This window comes from Saimiri boliviensis, chromosome 3, assembly GCF_048565385.1.
Source record: "Saimiri boliviensis isolate mSaiBol1 chromosome 3, mSaiBol1.pri, whole genome shotgun sequence".
In the NCBI taxonomy this organism is placed as follows: domain Eukaryota; kingdom Metazoa; phylum Chordata; class Mammalia; order Primates; family Cebidae; genus Saimiri; species Saimiri boliviensis.
Genome location: NC_133451.1, coordinates 71,063,052 through 71,090,938, shown reverse-complemented (window position 1 = coordinate 71,090,938; position 27,887 = coordinate 71,063,052). Strand labels below are relative to the sequence as shown.

At 36.2% G+C, this 27,887-nt stretch overlaps 1 protein-coding gene across 5 annotated transcripts in view; it reads left to right on the top strand.

Moving 5' to 3' along the window:
- Window positions 1-27,887, top strand: part of CNOT6L (CCR4-NOT transcription complex subunit 6 like) — a 112,423-nt gene that overhangs the window by 4,320 nt on the left and 80,216 nt on the right. Inside the window, exon 2 of one of the 5 annotated variants that reach the window (XM_074396327.1) lies at window positions 33-133. The exons of 3 other annotated variants lie outside the window; for them this stretch is intronic. Coding sequence is in view for 1 of the 2 variants with exons in the window: in XM_074396325.1 (XP_074252426.1) it covers window positions 14,820-14,890 (71 nt within the window). In the remaining variant the exon portion in view is untranslated. Of the gene's footprint in view, window positions 1-32; window positions 14,891-27,887 lie in introns of all 5 variants that reach the window. One more of the 5 variants, XM_074396325.1, reaches the window with a different exon arrangement.

The window sequence follows — 27,887 nt, the reverse complement described above, 5'->3', positions numbered from 1 at the left end:
AACTTATATCTTGTGACTCCACCATTCCTTAGGTCCTTGGAGTCCTGCCGATTGCCAGAAGACCATTTCTTGAGAAACTCTAGGCCGGGTGCAGTGGCTCACGCCTATAATCCCAGCACTTTGGGAGGCCAAGGTGGGTGGATCCTGAGGTCAAGAGATCGAGACCATTCTCGTCAGCATGGCGAAACCCCATCTCTACTGAAAATACAAAAAAATTAGCTGGGCATGGTGGCGCACACCTGTAGTCCCAACTGCTCGGGAGGTTGAGGTAGGAGAATTGCTTGAACCCGGGAGGCGGAGGTTGTGGTGAGCTGAGATCGTGCCATTGCACTCCAGACTGGGTAGCAAGAGTGAAACTCCATCTCAAAAAAAAAAAAAAAAGAAAAGAAAAGAAACTCTAGACTTAAATGATAAACATTCCTCTAAATTTCATTGGCAAGATTTGTCACAGAGTCTCATTTGAATGCAAGGGGGGTGGGAAATGTCCCTGGCTGGTGGAAAGCTTGGCCATCTCTGCTGCAAGGGGCATTTCATGGTGTTATTTTAGATGTTAGCATGTATTTATGAAATTACATCCAAAAGATGAATTATGATCTTTAAGATTTGCTTTCCATCTTCAAAGAATAAAATTGTGTGTGAGTGGAGAGTGGTAGGGAGAGGAGAAAAGAGAAAAGAGTAAGAGTCACAGGAGTGGGAGAGGGAAGCTCTCATCGTTGAGGGGCTTAAATGATAAGTGAATTTCCGTAGCTATTTATAGATGCAAATTTTTTCAGAGAACATTAGAGTTGGATTCTATAACCTTTAGTGGGTCTCTCCTGTACTATCCAGTTATCAATTGTCATTGTGGTTTAATGAGTTCTGGCAGTTTGAGTTATTTCTCTTTGTGTTTTGAAATCAATTCAGATCAGTAGGACAAAACTCTGAATTTCAGTTTCTGGGTATAGTTTCATAGGAAACACATTTTTTGAATTTTCTTCCTCTGCTATTGGGATAGATGATGATGATGATGATGATGATGATGATGATAATTACTACTACTACTACTGCTACTACTACTACTACTTTGAGGAAATCTCATTTAGGTGGACCTTCCATATTCTCTTGTTTGCTGCTGCAGTTTTTGTAATTCTAAAGTTATTAAAATTAATTATGTGTGACCCTTAAACCAGAAAACAGTAAGATCATCGAGTAAACAACAAAAGCTTAATTATTAATTTGTGCTCATGCTTCCTGATGAAAATACTACAACTTTCTTTTACTAACTGCACTAACACTGGACCTCTAATACAGTAAATGGAATTTTTTAACCGGACAACTTTAATTTTCATTGAATTACAGTTTATTCTTTATTTAAAAAATTTTTTTAATAGAGACGAGGTTTCACCATGATGGTCAGGCTGGTCTTGAACTCCTGACCTGGCGATCCGCTTGTCTTGGCCTCCCAAAGTGCTGGGATTACAGGTGTAAGCCACTGTGCCTGTCCACAATTTATTCTTTCATTGCCCAGCATTATTATTATGTGAAACCTCAGCTCTGTGTCACCTTTATTTATTTTTATTCTAAGAGTTTGGTTAGGCATCTCTGGGAGTTATATATAATCTCTTAATTTCCCAAAAGGAAGATTTTGGAGTAGTCTGGTTAATTTCTCCATGGTAAATACTTCTAATATTTTGCATCTTGAAAATTAAAAACCTAATCTGATGACCCATTCCGTACCCATTATTGTACCCAGTTCTAAAGAGAAGTATAAAAGAAGTAGAAGAGACTCTAGCAAAGCTTAAAGTTTGTCAATAAGGGAGATAAAGCATCTAATTTAGATATTTCAAAACAAATGAACTAGTGCAAGTCAATATGATATAAAATTTATAGACGTTCTAAGAGGGAGTAACAAAATGGAATGTCAGTTGGGTCAGGAATCACTTACAGAGTTGCTTGTTTTTTTTGGACCACTTTTATGAGGTATAATTTAGATACCTTAGAAGTAATCCATTTAAAGTATACAACTCAGTAGTTTTTAGTATATTCACAATTGTGCAACCGTTAGCATAATTGATTTTAGAACATTTTCATCACTTAAAATATAAATCCTATATCCTTTTAAGAGTCACCCTTCATTCTCTTATGCCCATAGTTCTAGGCAATTACTATCTCCTTTCTCTATTTGGCCAATTTTGGACATTTTGTACAAATGCAATCTTATTATAATATGGTCTTTTATGGTAGGCATCTTTCACTTACTATGTTTTCACGGTTCATCCGTGTCATAGCAAGTACTTCATTCTTGTAATGGCTGAATAGTATGCCACTGTAAGAATATACATTTATTTATTCATCAGCTGATGGACATTTGAGTTGTTCCAACTTTTCGGCTATTTATAAATCTTGCCACTGTGAACATTCATGTACAAGTTCTTATGTATGTATGTTTTGAATTCTTTTGGGTGTGTACCTAAGAATGGAATTGCTGGAACATATGCCACTTTATGTTTAAACTTTTGAGGAACTTCTAAACTGTTTTTCCAAAGCAGCCTCAGTATTTTACATTTCTACCAGCAGTGTATGAGAGCTCTAATATATCTACTTCATGCCAGTAATTGTTATTACATCCTTTTTTGATCTTAGCTCTCCTGGTGGGTGTGATTTGATCCTGGGTTTGATTTGCATTTCACTGATGGCTAATGATGCTTTTTATGTGCTATTGGCCATTTGTATATCCTCTTTGCAAAGGAATATGTGAAAAGACTCAAATTCTTTGCCCATTTTTAAAATGAGTTTTTAAAATTATCGAGCTGTAAGAGTCTTTTATATTCTCTAGATGTGTCCCTTATATATAATTTGCAAACATTTTCCCCCGTTTTGTAAGTTATCTTTTTATTTTCCTGGTGGTGTCATTTGAGGAACAAATGTTTTTAGCTTGATGAAGTGAAATTGTTATTATTTTTGCTGTGCTTTTGGTGTCATATCTAAGAAATCATTGCCTAATCTAAGGCCACAGAGATTTACCTCTGTGTTTTGTCCTGACAGTCTTATAGTCTTAACTCTTCCATTTAGACTTTGATCCGTTTTGAGTTAATTTCTGTATATGGTCTGTTGTAGAGGTCTAATATTTCTTTACATGTGGATATTCAGTTTCCCCAGTATTATTTATGAAAAAACTATTCTTTTTCCATTGAATTGGGTCATCACCCCTGTCCAATATTAATTAACTGTAAGTGTGAGGATTTATTTCTGGGCTTCTAATTTTATGCCCTTGATTTATATGTATATCCTTATCCATATATGTATGATCTTAACTGCTGTAGCTTTGTAATTGAGAAGTCTGAGTCCTCAAACCTCTCAAACTTTTTCTTTTTGAGAAGAAAAAAAGAAAGACTCTTTTTTTCTTTTTTAAGATTGTTTTGGCTGAGTCTCTTGTATTTCCGTATCAATTTTAGGACCAGCTTCTGCAAAGAAGTCCGTTGGAATTTTGATAGGGATTGTGTTAAATCTGTACATCAGTTTTGGGACCACTACCATCTAAATATTAAGGCTTCCTGTCCATGAACATGGGATGTTTTTCTGTTTATTTATCTTCAGGTGTCAACAGTGTTTCATAGTTTTCAGAATGTAAGTTTCATACTTCTGTTGCTGCATTTCTTCCCAAATATTTTATCTTACTTTATTTTTTTGAGACATAGTCTCTTTCTGTCACCCAGGCTGGAATGCAGTTGTGTGATCTCAGCTTACTGCAACTTCCTCCTCCTGGGTTCAAGCAATTCCCCTGCCTCATCCTCCCGAGTAGCTAGGATTACAGGTGACTGCCACCACACCCAGCTGATTTTTGTATTTTTATTACAGATGGGGTTTCACCATATTGGCCAGGCTGGTCTTGAACTCCAGACCTTGTGATCTGTTTGCCTCGGCCTTCAGGGGGAGTGCTGGGATTACAGATGTGAGCCACCATGCCTGGCCTTTTTCTTTTAGGTGATATTGTAAATGGAATTTTAAAAAATTGGGGTTTTTTTTTTGCATAGCACGTGTATAAAAATGCACTTGATTTATATGTGTTGATCTTGTACCCTGCATCCTTGCTGAATTTCTTAGTTCTAAGAATTTAATTTAAATAGATTCCATAGGATTTTCTACATACAGATAACATGTCACCTGCAAACAAATGAATTTTCAATTCTGTTTTTCCAATATGGATGCATTTTAGTTTATTTTCTTGCTTAATTGCCCTGGGTAGAACCTCCAGAACATTATTGAAAATAAGTGTCAAGAGAAGACACTTGACTTGCAGCAAATTCTTGTCTTGTTCCCAATCTTAGGGGGAAAACATTCAGTCTTCTACCATTAAGTATGATGTTAGCTACTGTTTTTTTAACTGCTCCTTGTGGAGAAGGGCTAGCCCATAGATAGTCAGTGTGCAGAAGGTAGTGAGCTGTAAATTTTTCATTAATAGCCTTTATCAGGTTGAGGAAGTTCATTTCCTAGTTTGTTCAGAGAAAGAGAGAGAGAGAGAGAGGAGAGAGAGAGAGAGAGAGAGAGAGAGAGAGAGTGTGTGTGTGTGTGTGTGTGTGTGTGTGTGTTAGGACTGAGTTTTGAGGGAAGTATGAAATGTGGATTAGAAAAGCAAAGATGCTGTGTCAGTTAATAAGTGGCAGATAATGATGTTTAACTTGCTGGAGGAAGAGGGGCTGATCTTCCTCTTTTCTCCCTTTTTTCCTTCCTTCCTTCCCCACTCCTTTCTTGGTCTTTAATCATCTTCCCATCACTCTACATGCACATTTGGAGAGGACTTAATCTTTTACTGATGATCTGAATGATTCAGGTTTTTTTAAGCAGTGGAAAGTATTGTTTCTTTTGAAAAGTATTTAATAAAAATTGTGTGGAGAATTTCTTCTTGAGTAGCTTGATAGCTAGCTTTGGAGGGCATCAGAGAGGAAACCAAATCATAATGAAGTGCTAACCATGAACTTAAAAAGAAATGAACACAATGGACTACTTCAGCCATAAAGAATTAAATCCATCTTCAAAAAAAATGAAATCCTGTCATTCTTGGCAACTTGGATGGAACTGGAGGACACTGTCTTAAGTGGAATAAGCCGGGAACATAAAGGTAAAACACCACATATTGTCACTTACAGGTAGAAGCCAAAAAAAGTTGATCTCATAGAAATAAAAAGTAGAAAAGAGGATTCTAGAGGCTGGGAAGGACAGGGGGAAAGGGGGCTAGAAAGAGAGATTGTTAAAGGATACAAAATTACAACTAGATGGGGAAGTAAGTTCTAGTGCTCTATAGCACTGTAGAATTACTATAGTTAACAATATTATTAGGTAGTTTCAAATAGATAGAAGGAAAATACTGAATGTTCCAAATGCAAAGAAATGATAAATATTTGAGATGATTGATATGTTAATTACCTTCATCTGATCGCTATACATTGTATGTGCAGAAACATCACTGTGTACCACATACATATATACAATTATGTTCCAATTTTAAAAATTTAAAAAGTAAACAACCCTTGCCATATTGGGGTTGTGGTTAATAAAAAATTTTATGTTTAATGTACTTTGAATCTAGCTCTCAGTTGATGTTCCCCCACCCTAAACATTTCCACATCAGTAGCTTTGTTTCTATATGTTTTCTTTATAATTTTCTAACAAATTTAACAAATTTCATAGGAAACTTTGTTCAGAAAGGTAAAGTTGTGTTTCACTTTGATGTGGCGATTACTCTGTTTACTTTTAGAAATTTTAATTGTGTTCCCATGCAGCCACATGTTGATTAGATAAATATTTGAAAAAATTTTAATTTTTGTCCTTCACATATTTCTCTCAGAAGTTAAGATAACTTTGAGTTTAGCTAAGAATATTTCTGTTAACAAAATTTTTGTTTTGTATTCTTTTTTGTAGCAGGATTATTAGTTTTCATTAATTCTTTTTAGTCCACTTTAAAATTTTGGTACAGATAAAATTTATAATTATTTTAAAAGAAGTAAGTAGTTTGTTTTGCTCTATTAGAGACTCATCATTTGTACTGAATAAATACCTGGCAATTTTAGGCTTTCAAATACTGTTTTCATTTATTAACAATTGAAATTGCTGACACAAAATAGAGATGTAAACACTTTATGTTCCTTATATTAATCTTTTGCAGAGAACCTACCTCTGTAATCTTAAAGTGTATACTCTATTTTTCCCTTTCCCATATTACTTAGTTTTCCTGAATGAGTAACATAAATTAGTTATATAATACCAGCTACAAATACTGCTAAAAGAATAGAACTAAATTTAGTATATACCAGCCTTAATGTCTCTCTATACGAAGACTTTGTTGCTATTTCATATATCCATTGCTTTCTGATCATAATGTTTATTATATTTAACAAAGCAAAACCCAGAAATCACTTACAGGGTATGTTCTTGTATAGGTTCATATTTGGTACACTCTTCTGCAACATCTACATATAATTTTATGAAACAACATAATGTCAGTTATGTATAGAATGGTAGCCTTGAAACACTATAAGAATCTGAATCATCAAAAGTATAACCTATTAATTACTGTTTATTAAGCTTCTATTTGTTATAGACTATTGTATTCAGGGTTCTGGGGATTAAAAAGAAATGTAGAATAATCTTTCTATCGGGAAATGGAACTAATACTTATTTGACTACTGAGTATCAAGGAATGTGAAAAGCCACTCCCCTCTTTCCCTTTAAATGTGTAATTTAAATTAGCCTTCCTGAAAATCCTGTCAGAGAGGCAGTATGATTCTTATCCTGAAGCTGGTTAAAAAAATGAGCCTTGAATCCTCCACTTTCTAGCTCTCTGGAAACTCATTGAACTTCTCCATGCTTCAGTTTTCTCATCTATAATAGGGAGATAATATTTCTTATCTCTTAGAGTTGCGTGAGGATTAAATGATGTAATACTGCAAAGTGTTTAGAACATTACCTGGCACCTTCATAATAAAAAAAAAAACCTAAAAAACAATGCATGTACTCTATTACTGTTTCGTATTAGGAAAGAAGTTAGTTAACATGCCCAAAATTACAACCAGATCTGTTTGACTTTAAAAGACTTAGTTTTATACTGTAATGCTTACGCTTATCAGACCTTTAAGTCTGGATTTCGTAAACAAGTGAAGGTAGAATATGCCAAGTGACTAACATTAAGTGCTATAGCATACAGAGTACATAAAGATTTTAATCTACAGGGAAAAATAAGAGAGGAGATAGATGTTGCCCTTACCTTTATGATGAGAAGAAAGGCAGGGAAAAAATTAATAGACTACCTCAATATCTTGCTAGTCTGCAACTTCCATTATATCTCCTTTAACATCTTTTCCTTTGTATACATTGTCACCAGAGAAATCCTTGTAAAATTCTTCCTACATTGCTTAAATTCTCTACTTATAATCATTTCATAATAACAGTTTCTATTTTCTGGTTACCTATGGGCTAGGATAGGAGACAGCAAGTTTCTTTTCTTTTTTCTTTTTTTTCTCTGCTTTTCTCTTCTTTCTCTTTTCTCTTCTTTCAGTGGTGGAGTCTCACTGTCACTCAGGCTGGAGTGCAGTGGTACAATCTTGGTGTAACCTCTGCCTCTCAGGTTCAAGTGATTCTCCTGCTTCAGGCTCCTGAGAAGCTGAGGTTACAGACACACACCACCACACCTGGCTAATTTTTGTATTTTTAGTGGAGTTGGGGTTTCACCATGTTGGTCAAGCTAGTCTTGAACTCCTCACCTCAAATGATCCACCTGCCTCGGCCTCCCAAACTTTTGAGATTACGGGCATGAGCCACCATGTCAGGCCTAGCGAGCTTTTTTCTGTAAAGGAACAGATGTAAATACTTTGGCTTTTTAGGTCATGTATTATCTCTGTTGCATATTCTTTTTGCTGAAATTTTTTGTTTTTTTAACAATTCTTTATGTTTTGTTGTTGTAATTCTTTTTTAATAATTCTTTAAAAATATAAAAACTATTCATTGCTGTCAAATCAGGCTGGATGCGGTTTATTGACTGACTCCTGTGCTAAGAGATTTACCTGAACTAACTCATTTCTTCCTGTGACAATCCTGGTAAAATTTATGTTATTAATTTCTGCTTTACAGTTGAGGAAACTGAAGCTTAGAGAGGCAGATTTGATGAAGGTCAAGTAAGTGACAGATTGAGGTCATTGGAATCCCCAAACTTGTGTACTTTCCAGGATATCTTGCTGCTTCCTATTACTTTTAAATAAGATGCAAATTTCTTAGCATTATTATTATTATTATTATTATTATTGAGACAAAGTCTTGCACTGTTGCCCAGGCTGGAGTACAGAGGCACAGTCTTGGCTCACTGCAACCTCTGCCTCCTGGGTTCAAGTGATTCTCCTGCCTCAGCCTCATAAGTAGCTGGGATTACAGGCACATGCCACCATGCCCGGCTAATTTTTTGTGTTTTTAGTAGAGACAGGTTTCACTATGTTGGCCAGACTGGTCTCAAACCCCTGATCTTGTGATTCTCCCACCTTGACCCCATAAAGTGCTGGGATTACAGACGTGAGTCACCACACTCAGCATTTCTTAGTATATGTAAGGGCCATGTTGATCTTGTCTTTGCTTGCTTTTCTAGTTTTCATATTTGTTACATCTTTCTCTCACGTATTCCCTGGCTTAGCTGTAGTGAATGACTTATAGCCTATATATGCCTACAATACTTTATACTTTATGACCTCACTGATTTCTTTAGTAATCTACTTCTGGTACTCCCTACTCTGGGAAACCTTACTTGGTACTTCCAGTCTTTGCTTTATGATCTTTTCTGTGCTCCTCTAGCATTCTGTGCGTTTTCATTCATAACACTTACACATTGTCTTGTGTTTAACTTTGGTTTATGTCTCTACTTTGCATTAGACTGTGAGGGGTTTTTTTTTTTTTTTTTTTTTAAGAGTTGGAGATCTTGCTATGTTGCCCAGTCTGGCCTTGAACTCCTGAGCTCAACAGATCCTCTCACTGTAGCCTTAAACTGTGAGATTTTTAAGGGCACAGATGATCCATGCCTCACCTCTGTAGCTTAAGTGTTTGATACATAGTAGGGCTTAATACAGTGTTTGGCGTGTAGTAGGGAATCGGAAAATGTTTATTAAATGAATGAATAATTAAATGGCGTTACAGACATGGAAATAATATCAACAGATCTATAGTTGCAGAAAAATGAGTCCAGGTTCAAGGGTGGTGAGTGGGAAAGTAAGTTATTTCCCATTAACTTCTAGGGCTTGAGTGGGAACATGAGGTTAATAAGGCAAATTGAAGCAAGATCATGGAGGGGAGCTTGAATACCTGGGTAAGGAATTTTAATTTTGTTCTGGAGTCATTTATACAAATATTTCAACTCTAGAGCAGCAAGTGGTTTTTAAATTCAAAACCTCAGGTCTCTTATTAATGCACAAATTTTATATTGTAATATTGCTTTAGATATTTTATAGAACATTCATTACCTATATAATTGTTTTGATTAATAGATACTGCCAGATGTAGCTCTGGAATATCATAATTATTAATACTACTACAGAAGACATTGGGGGCCATGGAATGATTTTGAGCAGGTTGGTGGCAGGTGACAGTTTGAAATTAGTATCTTTTTTTTTTTTTTTTTTGAGGTGGAATTTCACTCTTATGCCTAGGCTGGAGTACGATGGTGCGATCTTGGCTCACTGCAACCTCTGCCTCCTGGGTTCAAACGATTCTCCTCCCTCAGCCTCCCGAGTAGCTGAGATTATGGTCATGCACCACCACGCCTCGCTAATTTTGTATTTTTAGTATAGACGGAGTTTCTCCATGTTGGTCAGGCTGGTCTTGAACTGCCGACCTCAAGTGATCCACCTGCCTTGGCCTCCCAAAGTGCTGAGATTACAGGCATGAGCCACTGTGCCTGGCCTGAAATTAATTTTTTAAGAAGATTAATCTAGTTGAGATATTTGGAATCAGCTGGGGAGATGAGACTGGGAAGAAGGAGGCCTTTTAAAAGAAGTTAAAATATAAAGTGATAAGAAATAGATCTATGTTGGTTGGGATGGAAAAAAGCTTTCAAGTGAAATTAATGATTGAATATGAGGAAGTCAGAGACAAATAAGAAAAATGGAAGAGGCAGGTCAAGGAAAGATACTGTATATTTTGTGTTAATTAAATTGATTGCTGTGAATTTTATTGGAGTGATTTCTATTGTTGCCTGAATTTGGGCTCTACTTACTTCATGCTTGCATAAGTAGAATATCCTCATGATTGGTTTTCCTTTCTGCTGCTAATTCATGAATTCTTAATCTTTGGTGCTGTGGACCTTTTGGCAGTCTGGAGAAGGCTGTGAATTCTTTGTAGTATAACAATTTTAAGTGAGTGAAAGAAAGTTAGTAGGACTTAAAAGGAACTTGTTATATTGAAATGCCAAAATATATAAAACAAACTAATTTGTGATACAGTAATATATATGCTTCTCTGTTAATATGGTTAAGTAACATCTAGCAATGAGTCTAATTACCATAATTTTGGAGTACTGGTACACATAGATATTTTGAGATTTCTGTAACAACTATAATATGAAATGACAATGTAATTCTGTTAGTGACAGAAATCACAGGTACTGTTAATACTATTATGATAGATTGTTGAGGTTTGTGTGAAAATTTTGGAAATTAGTAAAAATAGTGATGTAATTTTTTTCTATATACATTCACAGGTTCGATTTATGGAACTCATGTTAATTATCTTTGCTTGTATTGTCTCCTGTTTTACTCTCATCTGTATATTTTTGTCATAGTAATGTACTTTTCTTTGCAGATGGTAGTATTTTTATTGCATCATGTCTGTTTTGAATATATGCTTTTTGTAAAAAAAAAAATTCAGATGATACTAAAATACATAGTTTTCTGGTTATCCGGCTTCTTGGAGATCAAGCTTGTTAGTAATATAATATATACAGTAGTCTCTCGGTATAGAGGGGATTGGTTCCATGACCCTTGTGCATGCCTAAGTCTATGCATAATACTGAAGTCTTACCACGTATACATAAGAAAAATTGGCCCTCTGCATACGTGGGTTTCTCATCTCACGAGTGCTGTATTTTCCATCTGTGTTTGGCTGAAAAAAGTACACATATGAGTGAACCTCTGCAGTTCAAACCCATGTTGTTCAAGGCTCAGCAGTAGTACTGTTATCTGTTTCTGGGCAATACATAACCACAAAAACATAACAGAGATGATTCATACTGTATATACTTTTTTAAAATTTGCTTTTCTTCATTTGAAAACATGATCTTTTTTTCATTAATAGATATACCTCATGCTTTAAAAAATTAGGATAAAAATTTGAGATATGTATTACATAACAACAAATGTTCACCATTTTAAAGTGTGTATTTCAGTGGTTTTACTACATTCACTGTGTTGTGAACCACCACTACTAGTGAATTCCAGAACATTTCCATAACCCACAAAAGAAACCTCATACTTAATATCAGTTAGTTTCAGTTCCCCCATCCATTGATAGTTTCCACTCTACTTTTTTCTCTATGGATTTGTTTCTTCTAGGATTTAATATAAATAGAATCATATAATATATGATCTTTTGTGTATGCTTTTTTTACTTAGCATATTTTCAAGATTCATGTCGTAGCATGTAACATTCCTTTTTATGGGTAAACAATATACATACTTGATTATTATGTTTCTTTTTTTCTTCATGTGTATGTTTTTGTGAGGATGTATGTTTTCATTTTTCTTGGGTATATACATAGGAATGGAATTGCTGGGTCTTATGTATTTCTGTGTTTAACTTTTTGGGGACCTGACAGATTTTCCACAGTAGAAACATACCTTATGCTTTTTTTTTTTTTTTTTTTTTTTTTTTTTTAGAGAAGGCGTTTTGCTCTTATTGCCCAGGCTAGAGTGCAATGGTGTGATCTCGGCTCACGCAACCTCAGTTTCCCGGGTTCAAGCAATTCTCCTGCCTCAGCCTCCTGAGTAGCTGGGACTATAGGTGTGTGCCACCACACCCAGCTAATTTTTTTTTCTTTAAGTAGACATGGGGTTTCACCATGTTGGCCAAGATGTTTTCGATCTCCTGACCTTGTGATGCAACTGCCTTGGTCTCCCAAAGTATTTGGATTACGGGCATGAGCCACCACACCCGGCTGATTGACAATTTATTTCTGTATTTTTGATGATTATCAATACTAATTCAGTGAAAAAACTTCTATGTACACCTTTGCACACTTTTTAAAAATAAGAATTTTTAGGAAAGGAATTGCTGAATCAAAATAATTACACATTTAAGATTTGATACATCTTGCCACATTGCCCTTTAGAAATGTTTTATAAGATTTTGCTCCCAACAATTGGGTGATGTATGCCTATTTTCCCAAACTCATATTCACTTATTAATTTTTGTCATTTTGATAACAAAAAGTCATATATATTTTAGATTTTGGAATTTTTTGACTGTAGTGGAGGTAATTCTTTTTCACATTTTTCCTTGGCCACTGCATTCTTTTGTGATTTGCCTGATCATGCCCTTCACCCTAAATTTTTCTATTGGGTGTCTATTTTTTTCTTATTACTTACTTTGCTAAGAGGTATTTATATATTAGAAACATTACCTTGTTTCTCATCAGTATTGAAGAGACTTTTTTCTAGTTTCTTGTTTATATTTTGACTTTATGACTTTGTTCTTTGCCTTATAGACATTAAATTTTTAAAACAGTTTATCGTTTTTTTTTTAATTTTTAATTTTTTTTTTTTTTTGAGGCAAAGTTTCATTCTTGTTGCCCAGGCTGGAGTACAGTGGCCCAATCTTGGCTCACCACAACCTCTGCCTCCGGAGTTCAAGCAATTCTCCTGTCTCAGCCTCCTGAGTAGCTGGGATTACAAGCATGTGCCACCATGCCCGGCTAATTTGTATTTTTAGTTAGAGATGGGGTTTCCTCCATGTTGGTCAGACTGGTCTCAAACTCCTGACCTCAGGTGATGCGGCTGCCTCGGACCCCCCAAAGTGCTGGGATTACTAGCATGTGCCACTGCACCTGGCCCTATCATTCTTTATAAAAGGCCTCTGCCTTACTTAGAATAAGTTTTCTGTACCCCAAGATTATAAAATACTTTTTCTGCATTTCCTTATGGGAATGTCTAAAATTTGGCGTGATTTAGTAGAAGCTTGGATTTTGTAGTTGGTCTTAACTATGTTCAAATTCCAGTCTAGCCACTTACTAGCTGTGAGGTGTTAGATGTCTGCACAACTTCTCTGTATTTCTCAGCTTCCTCATCTGTAAAATGATAGTTGGTAGTTAGAATCTATAATTTTGATAAACTCTCTAGCATACCATCTGGGCACATACTGGATATTCATTCAGCGCATGTTTTCTTTTCTCTGTCAGTTTATGTAAAATCTGGTCCGGAAGATAAGGGAGAGGAAAGTTTCAAGAAATAGTGTTGTCCTTAGTTTTCAAAGCCAGAGAAGCCGTGTGGGATAAGTACTGGCTGAAAAGATTGAAAATTCATTTAGTAATTAGGAAGTCATTTATGTTTAATGAAAACATTTTTTAGTAGTATAAGAGATAGCCATATTTTAATACAAAGAGAACCAAAACCTATATAACATACATAAAGGATATGTGCACATGCAACATATATCCATCATGATTTGTAATACCTGGGAGAAATAGTTGTAACTCTACTCTTTTTTCTTACTGCTGGGATGCTGGTAAGAGGATAGTGAGTGCTGACATACCGTATATTTATATTGTATAAATTGTACATAAATTTAGGTAATTTTTACTATTAATAGTTACACATTAAAATGTTTGTAACACACCTTACAATTTTTTATCAACCTAATTTAGAGCTGTTGTTCCATTGGAATCTTCTTAGTAGCTTTTTAATGGACTTTAATAGAATTTACACACATTCTTCACTAAATTACAGTTATTTATTAACAGCGTTATATTTCTTTTGTGGAAACAACTTTAAATACATTTTAGAAAGAAATGGGAAATTAATGTTTAAAATCTAGTAGCCATTATTTACATTTTTCTCATCTTGTTTCCTGTACTATAAGGTCTTTAGGGCAGGGGGACATAGTTTTTGCTGTGTTGCCCAGGCTGGAGTACAGTGGCTATCCACAAATGCAACCATAATTAACTATAGCCTCGGGCTTCTGACTTCAAGCAGTCCTGTGGCCTCAGCCTGTGAGTAGTTGGGACTCCAGGCACATACAGAGTACATGACTTATAATGGGTTTTTGATAAATATTTATAAAATGTTACATTCTCGCCCTGTTACTTTTTTGTCTTTTAGTAAAATAACTTCAAAATAAAGGTTCTAAAATTTGTTAAGAGATAAATAACTCTTCCTCAAGTGGAGTAATAATACACATGGATTGTGCTCAATTGGGTTTTAGAAAATGATATCAAATTCTATTCCTTGACTCTTAGTAACTAACTAAAAAAAATTTTTTTTAGTACGTTGTATGCATACTGTCATTATTCTGTCATCTTCAAAACAAAGAGGAGGAAATTCTTCTGTATTGGTTAGCTCAGGAGGAAGGTAATGAGTTTTAAGTAACAAAACAGGAAATGAGCTCCTCTGTGACCTCTGATGAGTTTGTGAAGTTGGCATTGTGACTGCAGGATTGAAATTGGGAAGAGCATTATATTTAGTTTGCTTTGTTGCTCTTGCAGAGTTATCTATTTACCAGGATAACTTAGGAATCAAAGTTAAAGGCTCTGCTACCTTTGTGGGAAATAATGAACAATAGTCTACCTTCTGCTGGCAAAATCTGGGTGTCTATATTTTTCAATGGCTGGTTTTTGCTTTCACATAGGCTCAGAGTATCCTTTTCCTGGAACCCAGCTTGACTCAAAGCAATTGTAAGTTCTCTTGTTCTTTATCCTTTTAATCAACTATTTTAGGAGCTAACCTTTCTGCTCAATACAAAGCGCCACCTTCTTGGCAGTCATTTGTATAAGTAGAGTGGATACCTTTGTAGGCATTTTATTCATGCCAAAAAGTTAAGGGTTAGCTCTTTGTTTAATGCTAGTGTTTTGCATCAATGTGAGTCAGCATTGGCCTTACCTTTCTTTTAAATCCTTTTGTAATTAAGATGTTGGTACCTTGGAACCCTTTCCTGGGTGGAGCTTTTCTTTATACTTTATCAAGTTTTATCTCAGACAGTTGGGTTACTAAGTTTTTTCTGTTTTACTCTACTGTTTTTAATGGAGACTTGTAGATTTTAGATATGGCTTACACACATTCTAAACCCTGGTTCTCAGAATAGTCATACTAGTTTTACCACCTCTTTACACATCTTTTATGTTTATCTAACATTGAAATATGGTATAATTTGATTCAGATCAAAAGTAAGGGATGGCTGTTATAGCTATTCTCAGACTTTCATATTGTTCAAAACTTTGTATACAAGACTTTTTTTTATTGGAGACAGGGTCTTGCTTTGTCGCCCAGGCTGGAGTGCAGTGGCATGATTATAGGCTCGTTGACCTCCTAGGCTCAAGTGATCCTCCTGCCTAAGCCTCCCGTGGAGCTAGTGCTCACTCACAGACACATGCCACTGTGCCTGGCTACTTTAAAAAAAATAAAAAATAAAATTAAAAATTAAAAAAAAAAAAAGTATATATATATATATATATATATATATATTTTTTTTTTTTTTTTTTTTTTTTTTTGGTAGGGATAGTGTCTCACTATGTTGCCTAGGCTGGTCTTGAATGCCTGGGCTCAAGCAGCCCTCCTACCTTGGCCTCCCAAAGTGCTGGGATTATAGGTGTGAGCCATAACACCTGGCCTTGGTATAAGACTTAATTTAAAATACTTTCCTGAAGAAATAAAAAAGCTAAAGTAATTAGCTTTGTGAAAAGGATTCATTAGTTCGGTTTTTGATACTATCAAGTTCAGTTTTCTAAACCAATTTTTTGAATTAGTTTTTTTTTTTTTTGATGTAGTTCAGCATTCTTAGTTTATATGCAGATGATTGTTTATATAAACAAACAGATATTAAATTTCTGAAAAAATACTCAATTATTGGATTTGTTACATACTACCAGAGAGGCAGAGCCTGAAATTGCAAGGTAGAAAAGGAAAAAGATGAAGGATTTTATATGAAGTGTTCAATTGTTACTTTAGTTTTTTCACATTTAAACACGTACTAAATCTTTCTCTAGAGGATTTGTTACTTTGAATGAAAGAGTTCTCATATGCTTGGTTTATATAGATGATATGTGATCCTTTTACAGATACTTTCGCAACTTCTTAATTTTGGTCTGAACATGTCCCCCCTCCCCCACCACCTTTTTTTTTGATACGAAGCTTCACTCTCCTCATCCAGGCTAGAGTCCAATGGCACAATCTCAGCTCACTGCAACCTCCATCTCCCGCGTTCAAGCAGTTCTCCTGTCTTAGTCCACCACCATGCCCAGCTAATTTTTGTATTTTTAGTAGAAGCAGGGTTTCACCATGTTGGCCAGGCAGGTCTTGAACTCTTAAACTCAGGTGATCCACCTGCCTTGGCCTCCTGAAGTGCTGAGATTACAGGTTTGAGCAATCACACCTGGTCTGAACATACTACTTTTGACTTTTTTTTTTTTTTTTTTTTTTTTTTGCAGTAGCAGGCTGAAGTGCAGTAGCATGATCATAGCTCACTGCAGCCTCCACCTCCTGGACTCAAGTGATCTTCCTGAGTAGCTGGGACTATAGGTGCATGCCATCATGCCCAGCAAATTTTATTTTTTTGTAGAGACAGGGACTTGATGTGTTGGCTAGGCTGGTCTTGAACTACTGGCCTCAAACAATCCTCTTACCTTGGCCTCCCAAAGTGTTGGGATTACAGTCATGAGCCACTGTGTTTGGCCTATTTAACAGTTATCAATTTCGGGCTATTATAAATAAAGCTATAAGAACATTTGTTTAAGCTTTGGGTGGATGAATGTTTTCATTTTTCTTTGGTAAATATCTAGGAGTGGAATGCCTGGGTCATATGGTAGCCGGATATTTAGCTTTTTTTTTTTTTTTTTTTTTGAGATAGGGTCTTGCTCCTTCACTCAGGCTGGAGTGCGGATGTATGGTCATGGCACAGTGTAACAAGCAATCCTTCCACCTTGGCTGCCTTAGTAGCTGGGATCACAGGTACATACCACCATGCCTGGCTAATTTTTTTTTTTTTTTTAATTAAGATGGGGTCTTACTATGTTGCCCAGGCTCATGTTGAACTCCTGGCTCAAGCAGTCCTCCCACCTTGGCCTCCCACCGTGTTGGGATTATAGGTGTGAGACACCATGCCTGGCCTGTTTACCTTTTTAAGAAATCTTCAGACTTTTTCCCAAAGTTTTACTATTTTGCATTCTCATCTGTAGTGTATAAAAGTTCCAGTTGTTTTTTTGCTTGATTTTTTAAAAAACTTTAGCCATTCTGATAGGCTGAAGCATAGAGTAGAATCTTATTGTGTTTTAATTTTCACTTCTCTAATGACTAATGACATAAAGCATCTTATGTACTTTTTTATCATCAATATATCTTCTTTGGTGAAGTGTCTATTGAAATGTTTTGCCCATTAGAATTTTTTTTGTTTTTTGACAGTTCTTCATGTTGGACATACATTCTTTATCATATACATGATTTCTAAGTATTTTTTCCTGGTATGTGTGTTCTTTTTTTAAAAAATTATTTATTTATTTTAGAGGCAAGATCTCACTCTGTTGCCCAGGCTGGAGTACAATGGCATGATCATAGCTCACCGCAGCGTCTGGGCTCAGGCAGTCCTACTGCCTCAGCCTCTTGAGTAGTTTGACTTTTTTTTTTTTTTTTTTTTAACAGTAGCAGGTTGGATATTCTGGACAAAGATTAAATTTTCCATTTAATATCTTCTGACCCAGTTGGCTACAGGACTACTGTAGGTGCCCGGCTGATTTTGTGTTAGTTTTGTAGAGATAGGGTCATGGTATATTTGCCTAGGCTGGTCTTGAACTCCTGGTCTTAAGTGCTCCTCCCTCCTTGGCCTCCCAAACTGTTGAAATTACAGACAGGAGCCACCATGTCCTAGTCTATTTTCCTAATAATTTTTTTCAGAGAGCAAAAGTTCTTGATTTTGATGAAGTCTAATTTATCAGTTTTTTGTTTTATGGATCATACTTTTGTGGTGTTGAAGAAATCCTTGCCAAACTGATAGTCACCAAGGTTTTCTCCTGTGTTTTCTTCCAGATATTTTATAATTTTGGCTCTTAAATTTAGGCATGTGATCCATGTTGAACAAAGAGTAGTCCCACCCTTATTTGTGGGGGATATATATTCCAGGACCTTCAGTGGATGCCTAAAACTGCAGTTACCGCATGAATTTCTGTTGCCTTTTTTCACAATGTCATGGTTGGAAGATTAATTCCTACTATAGATCTTGGCAACCTCATTATATGATTTTTTTCTTCCCTTATTAAATTGAGAATTTTCACTTAAAATGGAAGCGCCTTATGGTTTCTCTTTAGCATATCTGAATTTCCAGCATTACTACCCTTGTGCTTTGGGGCCATTAGTAAGTAAAATAAGGGTTTCTTAAACACACTCTGAGACTGACAGTCTGATAACTGAGACAAATACTGATTGACTAATGGACAGGTATCCTTAACAGTGTGGATATTCTGGACAAAGGGATGAATCATGTCCAAGCAGGACTGAATGAGGCAGCATGAGATTTCATCACACTGCTCAGACTGGCACACAATTTAAAACTTGTAAATTGTTTATTTCTGGAATTTTCCATTTAATATCTTCTGACCCAGTTGGCTACAGGTTACAAAGTTCAGTGAAACTATAGATAAGGGGTGGGGATGGAGGTCTACTATATATTTTATTTTTTTAATATAGTGTGAGGTAAAGTTTGAGGTTCATTTGTTTTAAATATGGTAATCTAATCACTCTAACACTATTAGTTAAAGATTATCCTCTCCTTTGAATATCCTTGGCAGTTTTTTTTTTTTTTTTTTTTTTTTTTTTTTTTTTTTTTTTGAGACAGCATCTCCCTCTGTCAGGCTGGAGTGCAGTGGCACCATCACAACTCACTGCAGCCTTGACCTCCTAGGCTCAAGTGATCCTTTCACCCCAGACTTCAAAGTAGTTAGGACCATAGGCACACCTCCATGCCCAGGTAATTTTTTGTATTTCTCTGTTAGAGATGGGGTTTTGCTGTGTTGCCCAGGCTTGTCTTGAACTCCTGAGCTCAGGCAATCTGCCTGCCTCGGCCTCACAAATTGCTGGGATTACAGGCATGAGCCACCACACCTGGCGTCTTTGGCAGTTTTGTTGAAAATTAATTGACCATATATGTTTGTGTTTGCTTCTAGGCTCTGTTCTCTTGATGTTTATCTTGTCAGTACTGTATTGCTATGATTACTGAAGCTACAAACTCTTGAAATTAGATATTGTATTAGTCTGTTCTCACACTACTGTAAAGAAATACCTGAGACTGGGTTATTTATGAAGAGAAGAGGTTTAGTTGACTCTTGCTTTGCAGGCAAGAAGCATGACTGGGAGGCCTCAGGAAACTTACAGTCATGGCAGAAGGGGAAGGGGAAGCAAGCATGTCTTACCATGGCAGAGCAGGAGAGAGAGAAAGAGAGAGCAAAGGGGAAAGTGCCACACATCCCCTTCAGACTACCAGCTCTCATGAGAATTCAGTATCACAAGAAAAATCAAGGGGGAAGTCCACTACCATGATTCAATCACCTCCCACCAGGCACCTCCCCCAACATGTGGGGATCACAATTTGAGATGAGATTTGGGTGGGGACCAAGAACCAGACCATATCAGTAGTGTAAATCCTCTAATTTTAGTTTTCCTTTACAAACCTTTTCAGTATTAGCTTTTCTAGGCCCTTTGTATTTCCATATATATTTTAGAATAAGCAGGTTAATTTTTATAAAAAATACATCATGGAGGGAGTAGGGCTGAAAAACTACCTATTAGATACTGTGCTTACTACCTGGATGATGTGATCTTTCATACCTTAAACCTCAGCATTATGCAATATACCCATGTAATAACCTTTTATGTGTACCCCTGAATCTAAAATAAAAGCTGAAATTATTTAAGATAAAAGAAAAAAGATCACTTTCAATGAATTAAAAAAAAAAAAACTCAGGTGTTTCACTGGGATTGTGTTAAATTTGTAGCTCAGTTTAGGGAGAATAACATCTTAATATTGATTCTTCTGACCCATGAATATAATGTATGTCTTCATTTATTTAGTTCTTTAATTTTTCTCAGCAATGTGTTATAGTTACCAGTGTACTGGTGTATTAGTCCATTCTTACACTGCTATAAAAACATACCTGAGACTGGGTAATTTATAAAGACAAGAGGTTTAATCAGCTCATGTTTCTGTGGGCCTTGTACAGACTTACAGTGGTGGAAAGTGAAGGGGAAGCAGGCACATCCTCACAAGGCCAGCAGGAGACAGAGAGAGAGAGAGAACAGGAATGAAGGGGGACATCCTAAACACTTTTCAAACAACCAGATCTCATAAGAATTCTGTCATGAGAATAGCAAGGGGGAAGTCTATGTGACTCAATCACCTCCCACCAGTCCCCTCCTCCAACACAGGGCACCACAACTGGACATGAAATTTGGGTGAGGACACAGAGCCAAACCATGTCAACTGGTTTGCATATCTTTTTAAATATTAATCTCTATTTTTTAATGTTATTGTAAATGATACTTTAAAGCAATTTACTGGCCAGTGTGGTGGCTCATGCCTGTAATCCCAGCACTTTGGGAGGCCAAAGTGGGTGGATCACCTGAGGTCAGGAGTTGGAGACCAGCCTGACCAACATGGAGACACCCTGTCTCTACTGAATATACAAAATTAGCTGACATGGTGGCACATGCCTTAATCTCTGCTACTCAGGAGGCTGAGGCAGAAGAATCACTTGAACTCAGGAGGTGGAGGTTACAGTGAGCCAAGGTCGCGCCGTTGCACACCAGCCTGGGCAACAAAAGCGAAACTCCATCCCCTCTCCAAGATTTACTTTTGCTTGTTCCTTGTGTGTGGAAATAAATACACTTGATTTTTTTTTTTTTTTTGGAGGGGGCATATTAATCTTGTATTTTGCTACCTGTTAAACTTATTCATTAGTTCTGGTAGTTTTTTGTAGATTCTATAGGATTTTTTACATTTATAATTTATCGTTTGTGAATAAAGATGAGTTTAATTCTTCTTTCCAGTTTCCATGACTTTTATATCTTATTTCTTGCTTGATTGTATGGGCTAGAATGTCTAGTGTAAACATGAATAGAAGTGAGAACTAACATCCTTGCCTCATTTCTGATCTTAGGAGGAAAACATTCAGAATTTCACCATTAATGTTAGCTCTAGATTTTTCATTGATGCCATTTATCAGCCTAAGTAAATTCCCTTTTACTTTTTAAATGAGGGTTTTTCTTTTTAAATAGAAATCACTCGTGGATTTTCAAATGCTTTTTTGCATCTATTAAGATGATGTTTATTCTTTTAAGTCTCTTAATAGATAGTTATTATTGTTTTGAATGTTTAAATCAACCTTGCTTCCATTCCTGGGCTAATCACCACTTAATATAATGATGGATCACTCATTTTATATTGCTGGGTTTGATTTGCTAAACTTCAAAAAAAAAAAACTTTCTTTGCATTTATGTTCATGAAGTACATAGTTTTCTTGTACTCTGATTGTCTCATTTTGGTATTAGGGTAATGTTTGCCTCAGCTTTATGGAAGAGTTTGTGTGGAGGTGGTATTATTTCTTCCATAACGGCTAACCAAGGTTGAGAACTACCAGACTATATATAATGTCTCTATTCTTCTATTTCTAAAATCTTTAATCTGTTTTCATACAAGAATGTACATATCCTATTATACATAAACAACAACTTCTGGTTTTATTAGTAAATTAACCTCCTTGGAAGTGGAGTGGGAGAAGTAAATAAGTTTTGCTATATGCAGCACAGAGCAAGTTAATGTTTTATTCAAATTTTTCATTGAAGTAGAATTGACTTCAAGGGACTGAGGATCTATGGGAGAAGAAAAGGTCAGATTTCATATACTAAGAGTGGTGTGCTAGAGTTGGTTTCTACTGGCTGGAGAGGTCCAGTTATCAATTTTTCAGGAATTTTGCAAGCCAATTATTAAATACAACCTATTAAAAGTTATATAAATATGTTAGAAAAAGATTGCTTCCTAATTATTTCATTGTATTCTATCATTATCTGTGCTTTTGAGCTTATTTACATACAAAATATAATGTTATGCTACCATCTCTTTCTAGCTCCTCAATCATTAGTATTTATTTGGTAGCTTGAAATCTGCCATTCATGTGGGACATGTTGCATCTTAAATGCATGTGGGAGTCTTTGCACTGTGGAAATGGGCAAATGCTTCATGTAGAGATTAATTTGTTGGTTGTTTAAACTTAAACCAATGGAGAAAATGTTAATCCAAATTAAATGTTAATATGTTCTGAGTCTGTTGTGAATAGCACAAAAAGTTGAGAAAATACTCTTTAAGTATTAGAAAGCCATTACAGGTTGGGTACCCTTTATTCGAAATGCCTGGGACCAGAAGTGTTTTGGATTTCAGATTTTGGATTTTTTTAAATTTTGAAATATTTGTGTTACACTTACTGGTTGAGCATTTCTAATCTGAAAATCTGAAATCCTCCAATCAGCATTTTCCTTTGAGCGTCACACTCTGAAATCTGAAATCTAAAAGTTTCAGATTTTAGAGCATTTTGGATTTCAGATTTTCAGATTAGCAGTACTCAACCTTTATCAGCAAGAAGTTACTTATGTCATTGATAAGCAAGTGAAGTTCTGACAAATCTGTGTTGCTTCATTTTGTCTTTTCAATGGAAATGCAGTGATCAGCCATCATTTATATTAGAACTACTATCATTGGTTGCAACCATAGGTTGTCTACAGAAATGAATTCAGCAACAAATCAACTAAAACATTTTGTGTCAATGGGCTACATGGAACTTTTTTGTTTTTTTGTTTTTTTGAGACGGGGTTTCGCTCTTGTTGCCCAGGCTGGAGTAAAATGGAGCTATTCTTGCTCACAAAACCTCTGCCTCCTGGGTTCAAGTGACTCTCCTGCCTCAGCCTCCCAAGTAACTGGGATTACAGGTGTCCGCCACCATGCCTGGCTAATTGTTTGTATTTTTAGTAGAGACAAGGTTTCACCACATTGGCCAGGCTGGTCTTTAACTCCTGACCTCAGTTGATCCACCCGCCTCGGTTTCCCAAAGTACTGGGATTACAGGTGTGAGCCACCGTGCCCAGCTGGCTATATGTAATTTACGATGAGTGTTGTATACTTTATTTTACAATTTTTAAGTTTCATGAGACACATATTAGTAAAATTGATAACATATACACCGGCACACTCTTACTCTGTAGAAAGCTTATCTGTCTTCTAATCTTGAGCAAATCCTGTGGTAGCCATGTTGGCTATGCCTGTCTCAGCTCCCCTACCCAACACCCAGAAATCAGTGGCTGCTGCTTAGTACTCAGCGAAATGCCTAGAATTCCTGTCAAGTTTCTTTGTTCTCCTGCTCTTTCCTCAGAGTTTTCCAGGTTCAGTGTATGAGATGGGGGCAGCATGATGTAGTCTTTGTTGCTGGGACTGTAGAGCCAGACAGCCTGGGTTAAATCCCCCACTGTGCCTCCCATTAACCATGTGACCAAAGGCAAATTTCAGAATGTCCCTATGCCTCTCTAAAATAAAGATAATTAAAACACCTCCAACTTAAAAGTTGTTGTGATTACTAATGTGTAAAACACTATAGATAGTGTTTGTCACCTATTTGGTGCATCGAATGATAGCTATATCCTGTTATTTGTCTCCATTTGGAAATCGCTGGGATGCTCAGCCTTTGGTATAATTGCCTTCTGCTTCTCCGCATCTAAAGACAATTTTGATTGGCCAGAATATCACCATCTTTCATCAAGAATTTTGGAATAAATAAAACTCATAACCTTTGATGTTTCCATTTCTCTCAGACATAATTTCTTTGCGTAGTACTTGATTTTCTAAATGCTTTTTTCAACAGATACTATACTCTGGACTCATGCTTAGGTCATATTTGTGCAGGTATTCTTAACCTTACCATCATTGGTGTTCTGGGCAAGATATTTCTTGTGGCGGCTGCCCTGAGTACTGTAGATATTTACAGCATCCATGACCTTTACCTACTAGATGCTGGTAGCACCCTTGCCAACCCATCCAAGTTGTGATGACCAAAACCATCTCTAAAGATTGCCAAATGTCTCCTGAGGGGCAAAATCATATCTGGTTGAGAGTCACTTTTTTAGAGTATGTGCTGCCATGGAAAACTGTGATTTGTTATTTTAGTATTTCTTGGGGAGAAATTCCTAATCAATACTTCTTTTTAGACTATCACTATTATTATTATTATTATTATTATTATTATTATTTTGAGATGGAGTCTTGCTCTGTCACCCAGGCTGCAGTGCAATGGCATAATCTCGGCTCATTGCACCCTTTGCCTCCATGGTTCAAGTGCTTCTCCTGTCTCAGTCCCCCGAGTAGCTGGGATTACAGGAGCATGATGCCACGCCCAGCTAATTTATGTATTTATAGTACAGATGGGGTTTCACCATGTTGACCAGGCTGGTCTTGAACTCCTAACCTCAAGTATCTGCTTGATTTGGCCTCGCAAAGTACAGGGAATACAGGTGTGAACTACCACGTCTGGCCAATTAATTTTGCTTAATATGCTTTTCTCATGTTTTCAGTTTAGCACAGCTACTTGATTTAGTTGCTGCCACTGGGATTGGTCAATAAGGGCATCTCAATTTTTTAAATTTTTATTTGCTAATTGTTCAAACTGATGCCTTTAAATATATCATTTTTTGCCTGAATAGGTGCCATGGATGTAGGCATCTAGGGAATTTTGGTGATTAACAACACCAAATCTAAACTTTTTTCTATGTCATTGCACTTTGGTTTCAAAAAGAAGAGACATAGCTTACCGATGATTTACTTCTTATGTTATGCCTAGAGGTTGTTGGGAAAATAAGTATTTTCTGTCTCAAGACAGGATATTACTGCTTGGGGATAATCTGTTATCCATGAACATTTGTAAATGACCTTTACATGCTTCAAAACAAACTAAAGTAACTCTGGGTAATTTTCTTTGAATTTAAAATTATTGAACAGCTGTTGAATAAATACAGTGCAAAGTATTCTTGGTAGTAAGTTTTTAAACATGCTTTTGAATATATGCTTTAGGTGTATTTATGTGTGGGAAAAATATGGTCTTGAATCTATAAATTAAGAACATGCAGTATTTCCTTTAGATGCAAGATTTTCCTTATTGGAATATTTTTCATAATACCAAATGATTTTAAAAATATTATGTGCATGTGAGTGATTTACAGTCTAAAATACCTACCATTTATTATTTACATAATAACCAAGCAAAATCAGATTAATTTTTCTCTATCAGAATATGAAAAAAACTTAGAAAAATATCGGTACAACAGAAGAATGAGCCTTAGAGAAATTATATGCCGTTAATATTAGGCTTGTATTAACAAAGCATTTTACAAAAACCGTAAATGTTCTGCTTTTGCTCAAAGAAAATATGAATGTTTAAATGGACACTGAACATTTTACATACCCATTTATTTTGTGAATCTGTAAGTATTCTTAAACTTCTTCCTATACTTGGCAGTATTTTATTTCTCATTTTATTAATCTTTGCTTTTTGGTTTTATTAACCATACACGTTTTTTACATATCTTGATAGTTTGCAGCTGTCTTTAGGTAATATATAACTTTCCCAATATTGATAACATGCTAGGCTGTCAGAAATATGACAAAGATTATTATTACTATTTTTTTTTGGAGGCAGAGCCTCGCTCTGTCTGTCACCTAGGCTGGAGTGCAGTGGTGTGATCTTGGCTCACTGCAGTCCCCACTTCCTGGGTTTACAATTTTCCTGCCTCAGCTTCCCGAGTAGCTGAGATTACAAGTGTATGCCACCACACCTGGCTAATTTTTGTATTTTCAGTATAGATGGTGTTTCACTTTGTTGGCCAGGTTGGTCTGGAACTCTTGACCTCAAGTGATCCACCCGCCTCAGCCTCCCAAATTGCTGAGATTACAGGTGTGAGCCACTGCACCTGGTTGACATTATTTTTTAAAATGTGAATGTTTTATGCATATCTTCAAATATGGCCAAATGCCTTTTTATTTTTTAGTTTAAAAAACCCTTTGTAAACAACAATGAGAAAGCAGTGTACCTCTTAGAATGGCCAAATCCAAAACACTGACAACACCAAATGCTGAGGAGGATGTGGAGCAATGGAAATTCATTGTTGGTGAGAATGCAAAATAATACAGCTAATCTGGAAGATAATTTGGCAGTTTCTTAAAAAACTAAGCATACTTTTACCATATGATCCCACAATCATGCTCTTTGGTATTTACCCAAATGAATAAAAAACTTAGGTCTACACAAAAACCTGCACATGAATTTTTATAGCAGCTTTATTCATAATTGTCCAAACTTGGAAGCAACCAAGATGGCCTTCAGTAGGTGGGTGGTTAAATAAACTGTGGTATATCCAGACAATGATGTGTTATTCAGTGCTAAAAAGAAATGAGCTATCAAGCTATGAAAAGACATGGAGGAAACTTAAAATGCATAATACCAAGTGAAAGAACCCAGTCTGAAAAGACAACACACTGTATGAGTCCAACTAAATGACACTCTGGAAAAGGCAAAACTATGGAGACAGCAAAAAGATGAGTGATTACCAGAAAGAGGGGGAGAGGGAATGATAAATAGGCAGAGCATAGAGGATTTTTAGGGCATGCTTTATATTTTAAAATTTGTAGTTGTATTTAGCATGGGAATCACACACACACACATATAATTATTTTTTTTTTTTTGAGACAGGATATTGCTTTGTCACTTAGGCTGCAGTGGCACAGTCACTAGTCATTGCAGCTTCCACTTCTTGGACTCAAGCAATCCCCCCACCTCAGTTTCCCAAGTAGTTGAGAACACAGGCACATGTAATGATGCCCAGCTAATTTTTGTATTTTTTGTAGAGACAGGGTTTTGCCATGTTGCTCAGGCTGGTCTCAAATTCCGGAGCTCAAGCCATCTGCCCGTCTCAGTCTCCCAAAGTGCTGGGATTACAGGCATTAGCCACCATGCCTGGTCTTTTTTTTTTGAGACTGGATTTCTCTCTCTTGCCCAGGCTAGAGTGCAGGGGCTTGATCATGGATCACTGCAGCCTCAACCTCTCAGGCTGGAATCTTCCTGAGTAGCTGGGACTATAGGCACATACCACCACCCCAGCTAATTTTATGTTTTTGTAGAGACAGGGTCTTGCCATGTTCCTTAGGCTGGTCTTGAAATACTTGCCTCAAATAGTCTTCCCACCTTGGCCTCCCAATGTGCTAAACAAAAAAATGACTTTTTCCCCCTTTGGCTAGAAGTTCTTTGCATTGTATCTGAATATTTTGTTAATGAGAAAATTGAGTTGACTAAACTTGCATTGACGGGGGAGGTGGGGAGTGTGTACTCAGCATAGTCAGTTTGTAGGATATCTTAAGTTTTTCTTCGCAAACAAGCAGTTAGAGGGTTTGCTATCACTCACTGATACTGAGTTTGACTAAGAGCTATATGATTAGCTAAATAATTTAACAGTCTGTGAGACAACTCTGCACTGAATCATTCTATGTTGACCTTATTCTGTTTTGGCCTAAAATCCATCCCATTCAAGCATACATGCTGTAGCTACTTAAAATTTAAAAATTGAAAACATTAGGTTTATTGTAGTGAAATACTGCTGATGCTT